Source organism: Mizuhopecten yessoensis, unplaced genomic scaffold (genome assembly GCF_002113885.1).
Source record: "Mizuhopecten yessoensis strain PY_sf001 unplaced genomic scaffold, ASM211388v2 scaffold1707, whole genome shotgun sequence".
NCBI classification, from domain to species: domain Eukaryota; kingdom Metazoa; phylum Mollusca; class Bivalvia; order Pectinida; family Pectinidae; genus Mizuhopecten; species Mizuhopecten yessoensis.
This window is the reverse complement of record NW_018404181.1, coordinates 45315-64717: the sequence shown is the minus strand read 5'-3', so window position 1 is coordinate 64717 and position 19403 is coordinate 45315. Positions and strand designations below refer to the sequence as shown.

The 19403-nt window shown below is 36.0% G+C and overlaps 1 protein-coding gene across 8 annotated transcripts in view; it reads left to right on the top strand.

Moving 5' to 3' along the window:
• The window catches only part of LOC110466840 (nmrA-like family domain-containing protein 1), a 38809-nt gene extending 22522 nt beyond the window's left edge, over positions 1-16287 (top strand). For 2 of the 8 annotated variants that reach the window (XM_021523626.1, XM_021523644.1), the window contains 5 exons: positions 1408-1437; positions 8078-8089; positions 12702-12797; positions 13745-13938; positions 14770-16287. In XM_021523626.1, coding sequence (XP_021379301.1) covers positions 1408-1437; positions 8078-8089; positions 12702-12797; positions 13745-13938; positions 14770-14982 — 545 coding nt within the window. In that variant the 3' untranslated portion in view covers positions 14983-16287. The remainder of the gene's footprint in view (positions 1-1407; positions 1438-8077; positions 8090-12701; positions 12798-13744; positions 13939-14769) is intronic. The other 6 variants (XM_021523652.1, XM_021523634.1, XM_021523660.1 and 3 more) reach the window with 3 other exon arrangements.
• Positions 16288-19403: the final 3116 nt, after the last annotated feature.

Here is a 19403-nt window from a genome sequence, read left to right as displayed (position 1 = left end):
ATTTTGGGGGGGGGGGGGGGGGAGTTGCAATTATTGATCAGGTTCAAAGAAATCATACCGAGTAATTGAATCTTTTAACTCATTAACCCCTGAAGACACATTTGAACTCTTCCAATTCAAAGGTTGGAACAGTTCATTATGAATCCTCAGGGGTGAATGAGTTAAAATGTATGTTTACTCGCTGTTATTTTGGCCTTCGTAATTATAGCACTTCATCATGTGCGCTCCACACTCCGCATAGAACTTAATATGATCCGTTATCTGAGTGTTGGTTGAGCAAGGGGAGTCGGGGAAACACGACTCGTGCGTGGGTGTGCGTTCGCGGGTGCAGTAATCTGTGTCGTATTGATATGGTATCTGTGTTTATCAGTGATGTAAACCTATCTTGTTGTTGTTGTCATGCCGTACATTCTTACCGTTACTTAAAGCTGTAGCTGATTTACTTAGCTCTTTCTGACGTCATAAATACAAATACGTCACTTCCTTTAGTTGTACACTGTTCTCATCTACATCATAAACAGATCATCACGTATTAATTGGACTTCTATTATTGTCGCAGCGATGCAAAACAGATGAAGGTAATAGTACATAGTTAACACTAACTGCAAAACATCTTATAAGCAGAAGGTTTCAATTTCTTATTTTGCTTGTATGATTGCTTTGCTTCAGTTCCAGACGAGGTAGACATACTGTACATTGTATATGTGTCTATAAAATTTCCTCTTAAGCATACTGAATAAGTGTAGGAAGGACAATTTATCTATTTAGATATTTATCTATGTAATTGGTTGTATTAAAGCGTCATTCTAGTAAAATACTTAGCTGCTGCGTTCCGACTGGGCTAGGGAGAATTCATGGCCACTAGGTCTGATATTCACGAAAATTAGATTCCACGAAATCCAGGCCATTTTTGCAATCTGTGAGAATTCATGATCCCCAAAAAAGACTTAAATCCCCAGTTTCGCAGATGTTCCTTAAAGTTCAATTTTCTTTTCTTATTTTTCTTAACTCAGCAATATGCTTTCCGTTGCCAAACTGCAGAAATTATTATAAATTAAGATTCCAGTGTACATATATTCAATGGTGAACTTCTGTCCATGATTTGACCTTTTCTAGTTAACTGCTTAAATATAAGTGTTCCCTGTATTTGGAATATCTTTTCCACTTTCTTTGAGTTCCTGTTGCTAAACTCTTTTATTTCTGTGTTAATGAGTAGGTCACCTTGATATTGTATAGCTTTGTTCAAATTGTACTTTATACCCAGTTTGGTATTTTACAATTGACCATTTCCAATGAAGTTTCCCAGAACCGTGTTGTAGATTATCGGACGTCGCTCATATTTACTGACCACGATTGTGTGCGGTAATTACTGCATTTTAATGCATCACCTCCCGTCTTATTTTGTAGGCAGGGCACCAACGTCGCCAGATGACGAAGGTTATAATTTATGTAGAGTGCTTTTTGCGTCACCTCGCTGCACCAATACCATACATAATGTCTTACTGCTACTGTTACCATGGAAACCCAGCAATAACTACTGGCCCGTGGTCATAACATCTCATTGGCTGTCTTGTTCTTTACAGTAAAACCTTTTTGTATTTTGATTCAGTAATTTTGTAAGAAAGTATGAGTCCCTCACACTGATATCAATCTGAAATTACATGTTAAGTACATGTATACTAATGTTATAGTGGTAGGTGTAGGGGGTCAAAACGAATCACCTACTTACTCTTTTGATTATTTTGACAAATTTAAAGGTTGAAAAACATTTATTTGAATATTTTGGTAATAAATATGCATCATTATAGTACAATAAATATTGATTTCAAATCTGGGTTGTTGTCATGGTAACATGTATGACAGAGACAGCTTCCTGCTGTCATTTAAAATGTCCATCCTCCATAAAATACCTACCTAGATAAATATTTATAAATGATATTCATCTATTGAGGTATTTCATCAGATGAAAATGTCATAGGGCATTGGTATGGTATGTTATTGGTGTGATTTTGATGTCATCACAAGCTTGTCTTGCATGCACTTGATATATGTCAACCATACCCTGTACTATCTTTCCTCACAGCAATTACATATCACAGATCAATAGTTAATCTACCGTTGTCGTGGCAACAAAGTTGTTCAGAACACCATAGCAACACTGTTGTTGGCATGGCAACCACATATTTATTTGTGGCCAAGCAAGAATATGCTTTGTATGTTTGTTGTGGAAATACAGTAATATATCACTTTGAGTTAAACAAGGATATAACCCATACTTAAAGTCTGTAGATCACGCCTGTATTAACACTTCCTGTTCGTGGAGGAAGATCGCTGCTGGTGACATCTCCTCTAGTACTGGAGGGTATAGATGTGCTCAATGATTTCTATTTGCCAGTCTTATTATCAATAAAGTAATAAGAAGTTTTTGGGAATTCCATTTTTTGGTTCCTTTCTCAATAATAAGTCATTTGAAAGACCATCACTTTCATGCAAAGTTATTATTGATAAAATTGATAAAAGAAGAAATATTCTCATAACCTTTGTTGTTGTTATTTTATCAATTTGAAATGAGCAAAAAAAACAAGAAACAAAAAAAACTAAGGCAGTTGTTAAAACTGAAAACTGCACAATTCATGATTACAGTAAAGGCAAATTAAGTTATCATAATATATCATTTTTTTTCTTTTATATTTATTATCCACATGTTTTTGTAGAAAGTGCAGGTCTTTGTTTTAATCAACATATTTTTCTAAAACAAATTATCTAAGATTCAAAATGCTTGCTTCACCCTTTGAGGATATCAAATTTTCTTTCTTTCTTGTTGGACTTATGTTTGCAGACAAGAAAATTATTACAAACTTTTATTGTTTCTGCAGTCAAAAAGATGTAAAAAATTGCTTTTGAAACAATCTGCTTTTGAAACAATCTAAATAACATAGTTTCACTTTTTTTTTTCAAATTATTTCTGTTTTGATTACTAAAATAAGTTTCATCCTTTTTTTAGCTACCACTTCAAGGTGTCAAAGGTCATATGTAATTGGGGCATCAAATGCAAATTTGATTGATATGGTACTGGCACTAATTACAAAAAGAATCATAATATGGCTCATAAAATTACTTGGTCTGTTCAAAACACTGAGAGATCTTACCTTCTACAATGATTAATGTTGCACAAACTTAAGATGCAAGCATCTGGTTTTAATTGGCAACTATTTAAGTCGATCTACCTCAGGTCGAAGTCAAAATTACTTCATTAAGAATTGATAAATGTATATATTATATATTTGCCATCATATAACATTGCCACTATTATGACAAGCAGGATCTGAATTCAGATAAATTATCTTAATTTTCTATGATAAGCTGCTTTCAGTTGGAATTCATAGGCATATTGAATGCCAGCTTGACAATTACAAATTTTAAGATGGAGAGCTGATGTGTTTCATTTAATTTGTCGTAGTAAAGTTGGCATTCATATTGCCTGTGAATGCCAACTGAAAGCAGTTCAGTGGTTAAAGATACGTGTATGTACATGTACATCAATAGATTGAAAGTTTAGAATGTTTCACCTGTTTATGCCAGAACCTTTGGAGCACACAGACATGTGTGACCTACATGTTATAAACATTAACGGCCACCTCAATCACCAAGTACTTCCTTATGTCCAGGTGATCGCTTTATGATTGGCTTTATATATTCCCACATGTTATGTTTATGTTATGTTATGTTTCCTATAACTATTTGTTACCCATGCTATTATACATTATAACATCCCACGATGTTGTGTATACCATTTTATCACATAATGTACTGTGTTATCCAGTATCACATAATGTACTGTGTCATCCAGTATCACATAATGTACTGTGTTATCAAATATCACATAATGTACTGTGTTATCACATAATGTACTGTCTTATCACATAATGTACTGTGTTATCACATTCTGTACTGTGTTATTACATAATGTGCTGTTTTATCCCAGAATGTACTGTGTTATCCAGTATAACATAATGTACTGTGTTATACAGTATCACAAAATGTACTGTGTTATCACATAAGGTACTGTGTTATCACATACTGTACTGTGTTATCACATACTGTACTGTGTTAACACATAATGTACTGTATTATCACATACTGTACTGTGTTATCACATACTGTACTGTGTTAACACATAATGTACTGTATTATCACATACTGTACTGTGTTATCCAGTATAACATAATGTACTGTGTTATCCAGTATCACATAATGTACTGTGTTATCCAGTGAATATACCCGTGTCAGTTTTTTTGCGTATTAACCCATGTAATATGACCTATCAGCCCTGTGATTGATTTGTAAGTGTCGATTGTTTCAATTGTGACGTCACGCCAAGGACAAGTACATATGACATCACGGACTTACACATTGGAGTCAAAATGACAGCTTTTTACATTTCAAGGTCGCATGAAAATTGTCGTTTTACATGAATAAATACCACAAATTTTGACTATTTGATAAAAAGGATCTTACAATCGTTTTCATTTCATATGGAATTGATGAAACTTGTCACAATTTTTTTAGTTTAGCTCGCCAGAGGCTCGTAAATTGAAAAATTGTTATACTCGTTTCATAAATCTCATATGAAATGGAAACTCATCTAAGATTCTATATATGTAATGGGTTAAGTTGTATCCTAACATATTGTTGTCACAGGGACCCTGCAGTACACATTTTGTGCGAAATATATATTTTTGTTTGGTTTAATTTTTAACGATTGATTTTGGTTATATGATATTTTGAACCACTTTCACCATAGAGATACTATTGATGTCGTTGAATTGTTACAAAAACTGTAATAATTATGTAACTTTGTTATTTTCACATAAACCGACAAATCAGAGAGTAGGAGTAAGTGTGAAGAAAAAGTTACAACCAACATCTCAATACATCACTCCTGTCTGGTTTTGTGATAGAAATCCGGTTTTGACCTACAACTTTATTGGTACTGTTAATGGTCATTCGCTTGATCAGTGTTTAACTCCTTCACCCCTGAAGTCACATTTGAACTCTTCCAATTCAACTGTTGGAATAGTTCATTATGAAATTTCAGGGATGAATGAGTTATTCAAACTTGAATTGAGTATTACTTCTGTTGGTTTGATTTGATGATAATTGAAGCTACTACTCACCATTATGTTGTACTGCCCAAGTCTCCTCTGGCCCTAACATCTATATGTGAAAATGTCTACTAAGTCTGGTGTTAGGGCCAGAGGAAACCCGGGCTATGTGCTGTATTATTTTGTTAACAGGGTCATTGTAAATGTTGGGCTTTACACAATACTTGATTTGACACCATGCTGTTTCAATCGCATGAAAAATAAATGTTGACCATTACTCATATTTCTGTCATACTTCTATAAAATTTCACCAGTGTCAGTAAATATCTATATTGGTTTTGTCATTTTAATAACTTCATATTATGACATAAAAAAAAGTGTAGTTTTCTATTCTTAAGAAATCTTAAGCTGTGGTGCTACGTCTGTCGTCCGTCCAGCATCAGTCGTCCAGCGTCAATATTTTACTTTAAACAACCAACTTCTTCTAAATAACAAAAACGCCTAGGTGATGGTATTTGGCCAGCAGCATGCTGGGAAGACTAGAATGAAGGGCTACCAAGTTTGTTTAAATTAATGACGTTGAATTATATTTAAGGTCACAGGGGTCAAATATTTTTGAAATTTTTAAATGACTTCTTCTGAATAACCAAAAAGCCCAGGATATTGATATTTGGCCAGTAGCATACTAGGATAAAGGGCTACTAAGTTTGTTCAAATGAATGACCTTGAATTATATTCAACGTCACAGGAGTCAAATATGTTTAAAATCTTTAAACGACTTTTCTTGAAAAACCAAAATGCCCAGGATGTTGATATTTGGTCAGTAGTATATTAATTTCAAGTGCAACCAAATTTGTTCAAATGAATGACTTTGACATTTATTCAAGGTCACAGGGATCAAATATGTTTAAAATCTTTAAACAACTTCTTTTGAATAACCAAAATGCCCAGGATGATGATACTTGGCAATTAGCATGTTAGGATGAAGGGCTAGCAAGTTTGTTCAAATGAGTGACCTTGAGTTATGTTCAAGGTCATAGGAGTCAAATATGTTAAAATGTTTAACGACTTCTGAAAAATAACCATAAGGCCTAGAATGTTGATATCTAGTCAGAAGCATGCTGGATCAAGGGCTACCAAGTTTGCTAAAGTGAATGACTTTGACTTATATTCAAGTTCACAGGGTCAAATTTGTTTAAAGTCTTTAAACAACATCTACTGAATAACCAAAAGGCACAGAATGTTGATATTTAGCCAGTAGCATGCTAGGATGAAGGGTTATCAAGCTTTTCATTTGAATGCCCTTGACCCACTTTCAAGGTCACATTTGGTCAAATATGTATAAACATTTAAATGATCTAATCTCAATAAAAAAAGGATTGGGTGGTGATATTTTGCAAGTTGCATCCTGAGATGAAGGGCTATAAAGTTTGTTCAACATAATAACCTTGTTCAACCTTCAAGGTCACAGGGGTGAAATGTTTTTAAACCTTTTAAAAGGTTATCTTGAACGACTTACAGTCATAAATACTGATAATTTGCCTGTAGCTTTATTTTAGATCATTTTTGAGGTTACAAGTGTGAGATTAATACCAGGTGAGCGATGCAGGCCCATTGGGCCTCTTGTTTTATAAATATCACTTGCAATTTAAAATATTTACACTTATTTGTACGCAAATTATATTCTGCCATCATTGGTGGGTACATCACTTTTTACATTACCCCTTGTCAGAAATACCAAATGTGTAAAATTATTGTTTGGTATGCAAAATAAGTGTGTTTCTATGGTGATGAATATTTTTGCGAGTTTCTATGGAAATCACATATAACATATATATTCATGTAATATGGTAGCCATATACATTTTCCAGAATAATATTTATGTATGTTTCTATGGTAACCATCCACCATGCAATGATTTGTTTTTCTCCATGGTAACCATGTACGTTTTTACGGTAACCACTTGTCATGTTATGTTTTGTGTTTCTCCATGGTAACCATGTACGTTTCTACGGTAACCACTTGTCATGTAATGTTTTGTGTTTCTCCATGGTTACCATGTACGTTTCTACGGTAACCACTTGTCATGTAATGATTTGTGTTTCTCCATGGTTACCATGTACATGTATGTTTATGTACTGATTTAAAATTGTTTTGTGTCCTTCCTGAAAATAACAATTGTGATTGACATGATTTTTTTTTTTCTGATTATTTTTTCTTGTATCTTTTTTAAGAGTATAAAAAAGTAATGATTCTCTAAATCCAAGGTTTTATACATTTTGTTATTTGTTTGGTGGGTCAATCTGGTTTAATTAATCTTAATTTGTATTTAAAATTTCCAGTGATTTTGATTTTTTTACAACCTAGTTGTAGAAAGAATTAACTCATTTTTGTACAAGATTTGAGTGCCTTATCATAATAATATTTGTCATTTTGAGTTTGATCAACTAAGATATTTGTTTCAACTCGTCATTTATGATATTAGATACAATTTTAGAAAAAAAGGTTTATATTTAAAAATGAAGTATATAAATTAAGATATTTGCTATAGTTATGGAATTTCTTTTAGTAAATTGTGAAAAAAGATAACTAAGTTTGAATTTTTCAGAACAAAAGGTGGTATGGCTCTTCATGTTCATCTATATACATGTACCTAAGTTGACATAGTAGCAGCCCTGGACACTAGGCAATTTGGAAAAAAAAATCAATCACAAGACTTCCATTCAGAATTTTATTACAGCAATTTTAATGAACGTTGATTATGTTTTGACATCTTTCATCCATTGTTAAGTTTCGTTTGATGAATATGAGGTTGACATTATTTTGTAGATAAATGTCAAAATTAATATCTCCGACTTACGAAATGTTTTTAAGTACTGTATAGTCTGAGTTAATTTGGAGAACATTGTTGTGAGAGAGAGACAGAGCTGTCTATATCGTGTTTCAATGATTTCGTATTGTCCACGTTTCAGACAAAACCCTCGGTGAGTAGGTGATTTGGGGATTGGTCTAACATTTTGTTGTTATGCATGCCTTGTTCTGTTTATTGAGTTATTGGCAGACTCATTCCTGTCAATGTTCCCATGTGCTGTTGTGATTGTAACAATCAAATGATATACCCCTCTTCCCTCCTTCAAGGAGCTGTGTGTGATGTTTCACCTCCTCCCCACCCCAACCCCCAACTATCCACCTAAACAACTATGGTTTATCAATCCCCCTGCTCCCCCAGGGTCCCCATTTGAAAGGTGAAAGGTTGTTTGTGTTTTGTCAGACTTTTCGAGGAGATCCTTGAGTGATTGAGTAAGAGTTGCTTCCCCTTCCACAGAATGTCCTCGCCATGCACCATTAGTTACCTCCCTTCCTCCTCTTTAGGATGATACCTCCCTTTCTCCTCTTTAGGATGATACCTCCCTTCCTCCTCTTTAGGATGATATTTCCCTTCCTCCTTTGATGATCATCTTATTGAATAGCCCATATGCTCACCTCCCTTTCTTCATAACTCCTCTTGAATAGCCTGTTTTCTTACATTACCTCCCTTTCTTCTTGGAGGACTGCTTATCTCCCCTCCCCCACCTTGGTCTTATATAAAAAGCTGGCTTCATCCTCTTCGTATGTTACCGATAATGGGTTAATTGAGTTCCCTTTCTACTATTGTTTATTCTGAAGCATTAGAACATGTTGCAATCAAGACCGCTATTCGTACTTCTTCTCCAAAATGAATCTTTGGCCTAAAACTTTCAAAACTAAAATGTAAAAGGTTTGACTGTAGCTAATGCAGAATGTTCAGATAACAATAATTTCAAGGTTTGTTGTATACTTCATGTGTTGTGGTATACCTCGTTCCATGATAAGTGAAGATTAAGATTGTCAATAGTTCTTAACTGTCAAAGTCCTCTTCAACCCAAAATTAGTAAAGGTGGTAAGTGTTTCTTAACTGTCAAAGTCCTCTTCAGCCCATGATTAGCAAAGGTTGTTAGTGTTTCTCAACTGTCAATGTCTTTTTCAGCCCATGATAAGAAAAGATTGTCAATGGTTCTTAACTGTCAATGTCCTTTCTTAACCGCAGACCTGTATGTAACATAGGACTGTCCCCTATTGCAGACCTGTATGTAACATATGACTTTCCCCTATGGCAGACCTGTATGTAACATAGGACTGTCACCTATGGCAGACTTGTATGTAACATAGGACTGTCCCCTATGGCAGACCAGTATGTAAAATAGGACTGTCCCCTATGGCAGACCTGTATGTAACATATGACTGTACCCTATGGCAGACTTGTATGTAACATAGGACTGACCCCTATGGCAGACCTGTATGTAACATATGACTATCCCCTATGGCAGACTTGTATGTAACATAGGACTGTCCCCTATGGCAGACCTGTATGTAACATATGACTATCCCCTATGGCAGACTTGTATGTAACATAGGACTGACCCCTATGGCAGACCTGTATGTAACATATGACTGTACCCTATGGCAGACTTGTATGTAACATAGGACTGTCCCCTATGGCAGACTTGTATGTAACATAGGACTGACCCCTATGGCAGACCTGTATGTAACATATGACTTTCCCCTATGGCAGACCTGTATGTAACATAGGACTGACCCCTATGGCAGACCTGTATGTAACATATGACTATCCCCTATGGCAGACTTGTATGTAACATAGGACTGTCCCCTATGGCAGACTTTTATGTAACATAGGACTGTCCCCTATGGCAGACCTCTATGTAACATATGACTGTCCCCTATTGCAGACCTGTATGTAACATAGGAATGTCCCCTATGGCAGACCTGTATGTAACATATGACTTTCCCCTATGGCAGACCTGTATGTAACATAGGACTGACCCCTATGGCAGACCTGTATGTAACATATGACTATCCCCTATGGCAGACTTGTATGTAACATAGGACTGACCCCTATGGCAGACCTGTATGTAACATATGACTATCCCCTATGGCAGACTTGTATGTAACATAGGACTGACCCCTATGGCAGACCTGTATGTAACATATGACTGTGCCCTATTGCAGACCTGTATGTAACATAGGACTGTCATCTATTGCAGACCAGTGTGTAACATAGGACTGTCCCATATGGCAGACCTGTATGTAACATAGGACTGTCCAATATTGCAGACCTGTATGTAACATAGGACTGTCCTCTATTGCCGACCAGTGTGTAACATAGGACTGTCCCCTATGGCAGACCTGTATGTAACATATGACTTTCCCCTATGGCAGACCTGTATGTAACATAGGACTGACCCCTATGGCAGACCTGTATGTAACATATGACTGTGCCCTATTGCAGACCTGTATGTAACATAGGACTGTCCCCTATGGCAGGGAAGGAAGATCATGCTGCAGTTTCGTGTGCTCACATACAAAATGAACACCAATCTGGAGACCAGATATATATTTAAATTGTAGGAATTGAAAACTTCTGTCCAGTATCTATGAAGTTGAGGGGCATTGGTTGCCTTTGTGAATTCCTTTCTGGATCTATATCTGTCAATCAGTCTGAATGATTTCTGGAACATTTCTCGATACCATTTCTTGTAGAATCATCAAATGATGAATGTTTAGGGAAGGCTAAAATGCTGCCTTTTAAAAATTGGTCACTGAGTATTTTATTATATGGTTGTGTTCACTACAAAACATGTATTAATGTCTCCTCCCCATATACAACTGTTATCTGAGTACAGCTAACATTCACAATCCATATAAAACAATATATTTATCCATACTGATTATGATATGTGGGTGGGCATTTTCCACGAAAACGGACAAGTGAAAACGGATTTAACAGCAAGGAAGGAATGTCAAAGAAAGTTAACCAAGGTACGGGATGTAATGGACAATAGACAAGCTGAAGGTGTGTGAAAAGTGATTAGTTTATCACAAGCTCCATCTACGTGGAAAATGAACCCTCACATGGCTCACAATCTGTATGAAAACTAATTATACCATGCAATTAAACTTAAGTAAGCTGTGTCTTTTTCCCCCGAAAGATATCTCGATCTCTTCTTTGTCCCCTCTCTTACGTACAATTCTTTTTTGTTATATGTATATTTAAGTAGCTCTAACATTGCGTGACATGTATTGTAATCAATTATTTTTTGTCGAAGAGGACTTCAATAAGTTGTCAAAACTTGTGTCAAATTCGTTTGCAACATCTGTTATTTGCAATAAAATATGTTTAAATCAAAACTGGGTATTTTTTTGGCCGTTGACCTTAGTCAAGGAGAAACTGCCTTGAGTCAGAGCATTTCTGCTTTACTTTTCATTGGATCGTCAAACTTTGTGGAGTTTTAATGGTGAAGAGTACAGATATAGGGAAGACGGAACGTTGCATACCAGAAATAGGTTACTGTGACCTATATTTTGATCTCAGTTGTCAATCAAGGATATAATGTTTTGGATATTTGTTCAAAAACCTTTTCATATTAGATCATGTGTTAGATCATAAAAGTTAGTATTTGTGTGTAGGAAAAGTGTCTGAAGGCCCCATGAGAGAGATGATATCAGTACACTTGTCTGATGGCTTTTATCGAGATGGAAGGAACGTGTGCTGACAACACCCCGTTACGACTGACTGACTGACTGTGAAGGTGTCACTCCTCTGTAACCTTCAAAGGACAAGAATCATCTTAGTGGTTGATCAGTTTTTAACCACAAAATCAAGCCTTCCATTATGTTGTGACATACTCCCGGGGCGCAGATTACTGCGAGCCTTGGATTTTGTCGGATTTTGAAGATGTAATGTCACATGTATCTGGAGCACCCATACGCATGCTGTGTCAATATGTGTAAAACATGGGATTAACGTCTGAGATTTGTATTTGTTCATGTGACTGTCACATGGTTTTCTTGATTACTGACTTCTGGTTTTTTGTTAATATGTTCTGGTGACTAACACCTGGTTTTTTTTATGTTACCATGTGTCTAAAATTTGTTTTTTGTTGGGAAATTTTGGTTACACACTCCTAAACACGTTTTGTCTTTGTTGTCACACACAATTATTGGTAAAACATCAAAATGTGTGCATATCTTATCAAGATGTGAATGAACTAGGTGGATATATTGCAAAAGTATATGCCTGAATTAATCCTGCAATAAGCAAAGAATCTCAGGCTCAGAGTGAAATTGGGGGAGGAAGGGAGGGGGTAGGTTGCTTTTACGGAATTATGAAATAATATAATTTTGGTATTTGTACTGAAATGAAATAGATATAGGTGGGTTTATTACCGGGCAAGCACTTATTGCTGGATAAATAAAGCTCATATAACAAATCCAACACATTCTTTGTTAAAACAACTTACTATTTTGGAGTTGTCTCCCCTGCCTAGTACTGGTAAGCTGTTTTTTAGCCTGATTTGTTTATAAATACACATAGTCTGGAACTCATAAACTTGAATTGTAATTTTATTTCTTTCAAGTGTTGTCAAGTTTGAAATGTTTTTGATCCTTGGTTACGATTACCACTGGTTGCCCTGCTTGGTACAGACCTGTTAGCACGGATAGAGCGGCTCCTCTCACACAGAATTTCTGTTACTCATGCACTTTGATTTTGTTTTTCAGGTCTAAACTACACAATTCTCCGTCTGCCGTTCTGGTACGAGAATTTCTACACTGTCTTCAAGCCATACAAACTGAAGTATGGAGTATACGCTTTAGGTAGGTGTTTCTGGTTGTTCAGTGTATGAAATGTCAAAAAGACAACTGAGTGACTCGAAGATATTGTGTAACAAACCTACGTAGACTGGAGTTGTCATTTCTGTATCTGTGTTGGTATAAACATAAGAGAACTTCTAGACCGAGTTATTTATTCACACTTTTGCTGAACCCTGGGATCAGCAGTTAATTTTGAAAATTTGTTATGAATAAAGTTGAAAAGTACAATTATTTTGGATGTCCACAATAAGATCTTTTGTACTTGACAAGTGTCATTACAAATACCTGTATTTTTTACTTGAACTTGTCAGGATCTGCACATGTGGTGTTGTTACATGTATTGTTTATTTATACTGTATATGTCATTGTGTGTATCGTGTCCATGTCAATTATAAATTGTGTATTACAGGGCCTTATTGTAAATCAGATGTAAATCTACATGTGTAACCCTGTCTAAATAAAAGATTTTATTATTATTATTAGTTAGTTATGAACATTTGAAAAAAGTAAGATGAATCGAGATTTGAGACTCCATGGTAGTCATCCTTTGAATGTCAAGGATCCCCGGTTAAAGCGAACTCTTTGAATGTGACCTTGACCTTTGGACCCCAAAATCTATAGGGTTCCTGCCCATTCAAAGTCTAGTGGTGTTATGTGGTTATAATGTTATATTCTTCAAAGTTCGGGAACAACTTTTCTGCAATTCCCAAGTGAATGGGTCAATGTGAACTTGGACCTTCACAGCTAGGTATCCTTTACTAGAATAATGAAGTAATTGATGAAATGAGCTGAAAAGGAACACAAGTGATTCACGTTACAGTGTACGCATCCTTTCCATTCCGAGTCGTTATTATGAATTATATGTTTGTTACGTGTTTGTGTTGTTGATTTTCGTGCCTGTTCTGATTGGTTATATAATTACTTGAATGCTTGTTTTTGATTGGCTGCAGCACTGCCCTTGGAAGATGGTGCACTCGACTGTATGGCTGTAGAAGATGTGGGAGAGTGTGTTTATGACATTCTGTGTAAGCCCAGGCTTTATTATGGTAAGACGTTAGGGCTGTGTGCTGACCGACTGTCCCTGGCTAATGTGGTAGACATCTTCAACAAACACTTTGACACCATGAAGTTTAAGGATCCAAAAGTACGTACAGTGATCTCCGTTTATTGAAATGTAACATAATTAAACAATTTTGTTTCTCTGGACTTAAACATTTCACGCATTTTCCACTTAAATAGAATACACAGCAAAACTTTCATACATTAGGTTAAAGTCTGGTAATCAACATGGTGGTAAATAATTGTTAGCATAATGTATCAGAAAAATAACAATTGCACCAGGACGAAAAGGTAGGGGTGGAAGGAAGGTGTTAAACATACAAAATGACAATTTAGGACTTTCTCAACACTAGATTAACTGTTATACTAAATATTATGGACTTTTGGTTGAAGTGAATATATGATTATATAGACTTGAAAAAAAGATATTGATGAGGTGGAAGTCTAGGTCAATATCACTTTTTCAGGTAAATAATAATATGATGTCATAATGATGATGACAGAACATGGGAAATGGCATCCATAGATGATATGAATGCCATCAGAAGTTGGTAAGGTAATATTGTAGTAGTGGCATAGAGTGGTTAATACTACCTTAACTAAAATAAGTAAAAACTGTTTACTGGTACGCGTATTGAACCTATCATTATAGGTATGGAGGATACGAAGGTCTACCCAAGGTTGTAGAATTTCCATATCCCCCTTTACCTACACCTTCTTCTTCCACCGAGAAATATTCTTAAGATGCCCAACTGTCTCATGCTTGATTAAGAATTTTCCGCCGAGTGTTGGGATCCTCTCGCTTCGGAGGGATATTGTAATAATCTCACAGGATTACTCCACATTGGTCAGGTGTTTCTTAGATATAGCATAATACATATTCTTGGATTCAAAATGATAAACATCGTCATTTCAGATGAAGATTCGGGATTACGAGAACTTCAAGTTTTCTGGTGCAAAGGACCTTGCTGCCATGTTCGAGTTTTACAAGGATGGCACCTGTGTACGGGATATCAAACTGACGAAGAAACTCAACTCTCGCATAAAATCATTTGATAAATGGATGGACGAGAATAAGGACTATGTAGAAGAGGCAATTCGTGTAGACGAAGAACTCGACCAAGCATGAATGGAAGTCTTAACGCCCTTCGTGTGAAAGGGTGGTACATTTCCCTGTGGACTGGTAGTCATGAATGCTTATCTGTGATAGCACGCCAAATTTAAATGGTCATTTTTGTTCATGACTGGGAGAACACATACCGGTACATGTAATTGCATCATTACATTTAGGATAAATATTGCTTAATTGAGGATAAAGGGAAAATAATTATAAAAATTTGCCATTTCAATTGATCAAGAAAAATCAGCAGCCTCGATGAAAATGACTATAATTTGGTGACGTCAATTTCATCCTTTGATTACTGTCACTTGAAAAGAACTATGAATGCTTGATCACTTCATTGTCTTCATCAAGAGAACCCCAACTCTTGGGTTGTTTAGACTAAAATGTACATCCATTTGACAGCAATAACGATAGCTGTCAAATTTATATTTACAATAAATCAAATGTTATTTAAAGACAGTTTGTATATCAGTAATCCTGGTGGCCAAAGCTGGTGACTTTTTTCTGATGACATCAGCGCGACTTACTGACTGCTTGCATGGGTCTCTTAGCCTGAAATTTGAATCTCAATAGAATTTGTAAATAATGTATTAAAGATCACTACATATGTATGACATATCCCCACAACACCCTCCTTCATACTCCAGGGGTTACGCTCACTTACACTCTCTGCACCCCTGGAATATCGCATAGCAAAATTGAAGGTACAAAAATAGCTATTTGATTGGTCTCAGGTAAATATCCTGACCAATCGCTAGGCTGATACCTATCCTTTGAAGATTACAGAGGATTAACATTCGACTTCAAAATCAGTCAAGTTTACTGTTATGCGATCGTGAGATTCTTTCAATGTTCATCAAAGGATCAAATCAGTCTCTTGTCTCATCCAAAAAGAGGATACACTTTGCCTTTGATTATGTCATGACATATTGCAGGGGTGTAGCGTTCAGCAGAGTTCTAGATGTTATACTCCGTCCATGCAATAGAGCGCGTACGACACGGAATCCGTGACACTTATGTAGGTAGAATTGTCATAATCAATACTAACATATTTTGTTAACTTGCATTTGAACTAACTATAACATGTATTGACTCCTTTTAAATCTAATTTATCATTTGTTGTTTGTTTACTTAATGCTGGTTATAATGAGGTTAGAGGAATGTGAAAGTTGTACATTAAATTCCACAAGGAATCTATATATGGAAAAGAAAATGTGAAATATTTGAAGTTTTTCCTCAAAACTAACTCTAATGCACATGTTATTTTGTTAATGTAATTAAATACATTTGAATAATGCTAATAAAATTGACATGGAGAAAAATTTACTATTTTTTGGTATTTTAAACTTTAAATAATCAAATAACAAAAGCATTTTATTCCAAATATTAGATTTAAGAATACTGTGTGCGTCATACGTTTCTCTTGGAGGGGTTTTGTGATTAGTTGATTGAAAAGAGTTCTAACATATAGATATTTCTATAGTTTAAACATACAGAACCTATTTCCAGATTATTAGTCCCCTACCAGTGAAACCGGGGGGACTATAGGTTTCCTCTCCGTCCGTCTGTGTACGCTCTAGCGGCTTCATTCCTTGAGGGATTTTGATCAAACTTCACACAAATACAAAGGACCATAATATTGCGAACAAGTTTGAATTTCAGGGTTGTTGGGTCAAGGTCACTGACTATGTTTAGAAATCCTTGTCGGCGCTCTAGCGGCTTCATTCCTTGAGGGATTTTGATCAAACTTCATACAATTACAAAGGACCATAATATCTCGAACAAGTGCGAGTTTCAGAGTTGTCGGGTCAAGGTCAAGGTCACAGTTACTATTTTTAGAAAATCCTTGTCAGCGCTCTAGCAGCTTCATAACTTGGGGGATTAGGATTAAACTTCATACAATTACAAAGGACCATAATATCTCGGACAAGTTCAAGTTTCAGGGTTGTCTGGTCAAGGTCACCGTTGATATTTTTAGAAAACTCATTATTAGCACTCTAGCCGCTTCATTCCCTGAGGGATTTGGATCAATCTTCACACAATTACAAAGGACCATAATATCTATGACAAGTTTGAGATTCAGGATTGTAGAGTTGAGGTCAAGGTCACCGTTACTTTTTTTAGAAAATCTATTCTCAGCGCTCTAGCAGCTTTATTCTTTGAGGGATTCGGATCAAACTTCACACAATTACAAAGGACCATAGTATCTCGTACAAGTTTGAAATTCAGGGTTGTAGAGTTGAGGTCAAGGCGACCGTTACTATCAATACAAAATTTTGGACAAGTTAAAGCCAGCAGTGATGGACTGATGATCGATATATAATATTCGAACATCGATGGATTTGTCCTGTTCGATTCCAATTATCCATAACAAATTTCATAATTGATATAATTGGTTCATTACTAGACTTAAAGTGTCATATATGTATGTAATATACAGTATACATGGAAATTCATTTATTCTGATTTTTTTTACAATATGATTGATTGTAATGTAGAATAGAAAAATTACATTAAATTCAGGTACAAGCTAATTGTATACTTTTTATTTTCCCAAATTAACACCAAAAGGCACCATTTTTATGAATCATTACTGTGTAATAGCTAGTGGGCCGGTAGGGGACATGTATTGCTTTAGCAATACTCAGTATGCTTGTTGACAATACTAAGTACTAGGTAATTACAAGGTTTTTGCCACTTGCAAGCCCCTCTCCCATAGTACAGTGGTAGATCCTGATGGGTTTTATTTTGTTCTACAGGACAAACCTAGCATGTAACTTGTCTCTTCAATCTATATGGACATGTTTATTGTCAGACAAAAATAATTTGGAATGGACATTAGAATTCCAATGGCATAATGTACGCCTTTAAATTGGGAAAAAAATCATATCTAAAGAAATAATGATTGGCATTTCCTAGGGAACTTCATACTCCATGTTCCATGAAGAATCAGAGAGCATCGACCGTATTCATCAAAATCTTCTACTAAAGCCCCCAAAAACAAGAGAATACTGCAGGGTCAACAAAACCACCATTTGAACTCAAAATCATTAAAATTTGGGCAAAATAGGAACAAAGGAAAGATTTACATGGAAAAAAATGAAAAACCATAAGACCAGGTGTTCGGGAAGGGTAAACGTCTTCTGCTTCATCGATAATGCCCTCCAGGACATATGTTAAAGTCAGACTCTGTGCTCAAACTCAATTTCTTGTTCCCGTGATCAATTATAATCTATCACATTTTGTCAGTGATTTGGGAGAACTTGAAGAGAATTAAAGACAACATCTCCTTTCATTTCTTATATTTGACTGTATGACCTTGTACAGTAAAGTTGGCTAGAGGACAAAATACATGCTTGAGCAGGAGTAAAATTAAGGTATTTACGGAAACTACATTGATGCATGATTTTGAAGGCAAAATATTGTGGAACATCTACCTGTCAAAATGCGATAGTCTGGTGTAAGGACCAGAGGAAACTCAGGCAAACTAGTTGTAACAAGTAATGCATGGTTTTATTAAAGGACTTTTTCTTAGTTTTACAACAAATAAAATTAAAGCGGCAATTAAAAAAATAACGTTATCCCTTGTCCTTAAGGTTATTGTTGTTTTAACGCGCGGCGTTGCCATCAGCGATGTCGCAATTATATGACCCATCCTCGCGGCAACCATTGTCTACCTGTCTATTGTCCGATATGGAATGTTGCACGGCACCATTGTAAATGGCGTTGACGTCGCCGTTGATTAAGTTTGGGTTCGGTGCCGTGACTTCAGACCAACCTCTTCCGCCCGATATCTGATTGTTCCCGGGCACAGTTGGGCGTCCTTGGTTGTCAATCGCGTTAATTGCCGTTTCAGTGGTCATTTGAAAACAGTTCTGGCGATGAGACAGTTGTCATTTACCTGACGTGACAACTTCAGACACTGACGTCCACTTCTAGGACGATCTACTAACCTTCCTGTATGTATAACTAACTAGGAGTTTGTTTGTAGGCGAATAGCCCTTCCACTGTTAACTTCGGCCACTCGAGGTTTAGCCCTTCCACTGTTAACGAATTCGGACACTCGAGGTTTAGCCCTTCCACTGTTTACTTCGGACACCCGCGGCATTCTCTTCTTTAGGCAGTCTTGATTGAATTGTTATGCAATAGCCGTGTACTGTGTACTGATAGTAAGTTCGTTTTCTAAAGGTGTCTCAGAAGTTTACATTTTTGTGGAAAGCGTATGACAAGGTTCCATAAATTGAAGCCACGTCCGATTTCTAAACAGTACCTCCTGGACCTAGTCCGAATTATTCTGACGTTTTATCGACTTTTTCATATCGGTCTTTCGTCGATTAACGACAGACCGATATGAAAAAAGTCGATAAAACGTCAGAATAATTCGGACTACTCCTGGACCGTACCAGGAGTAAGCATACTACGAAATT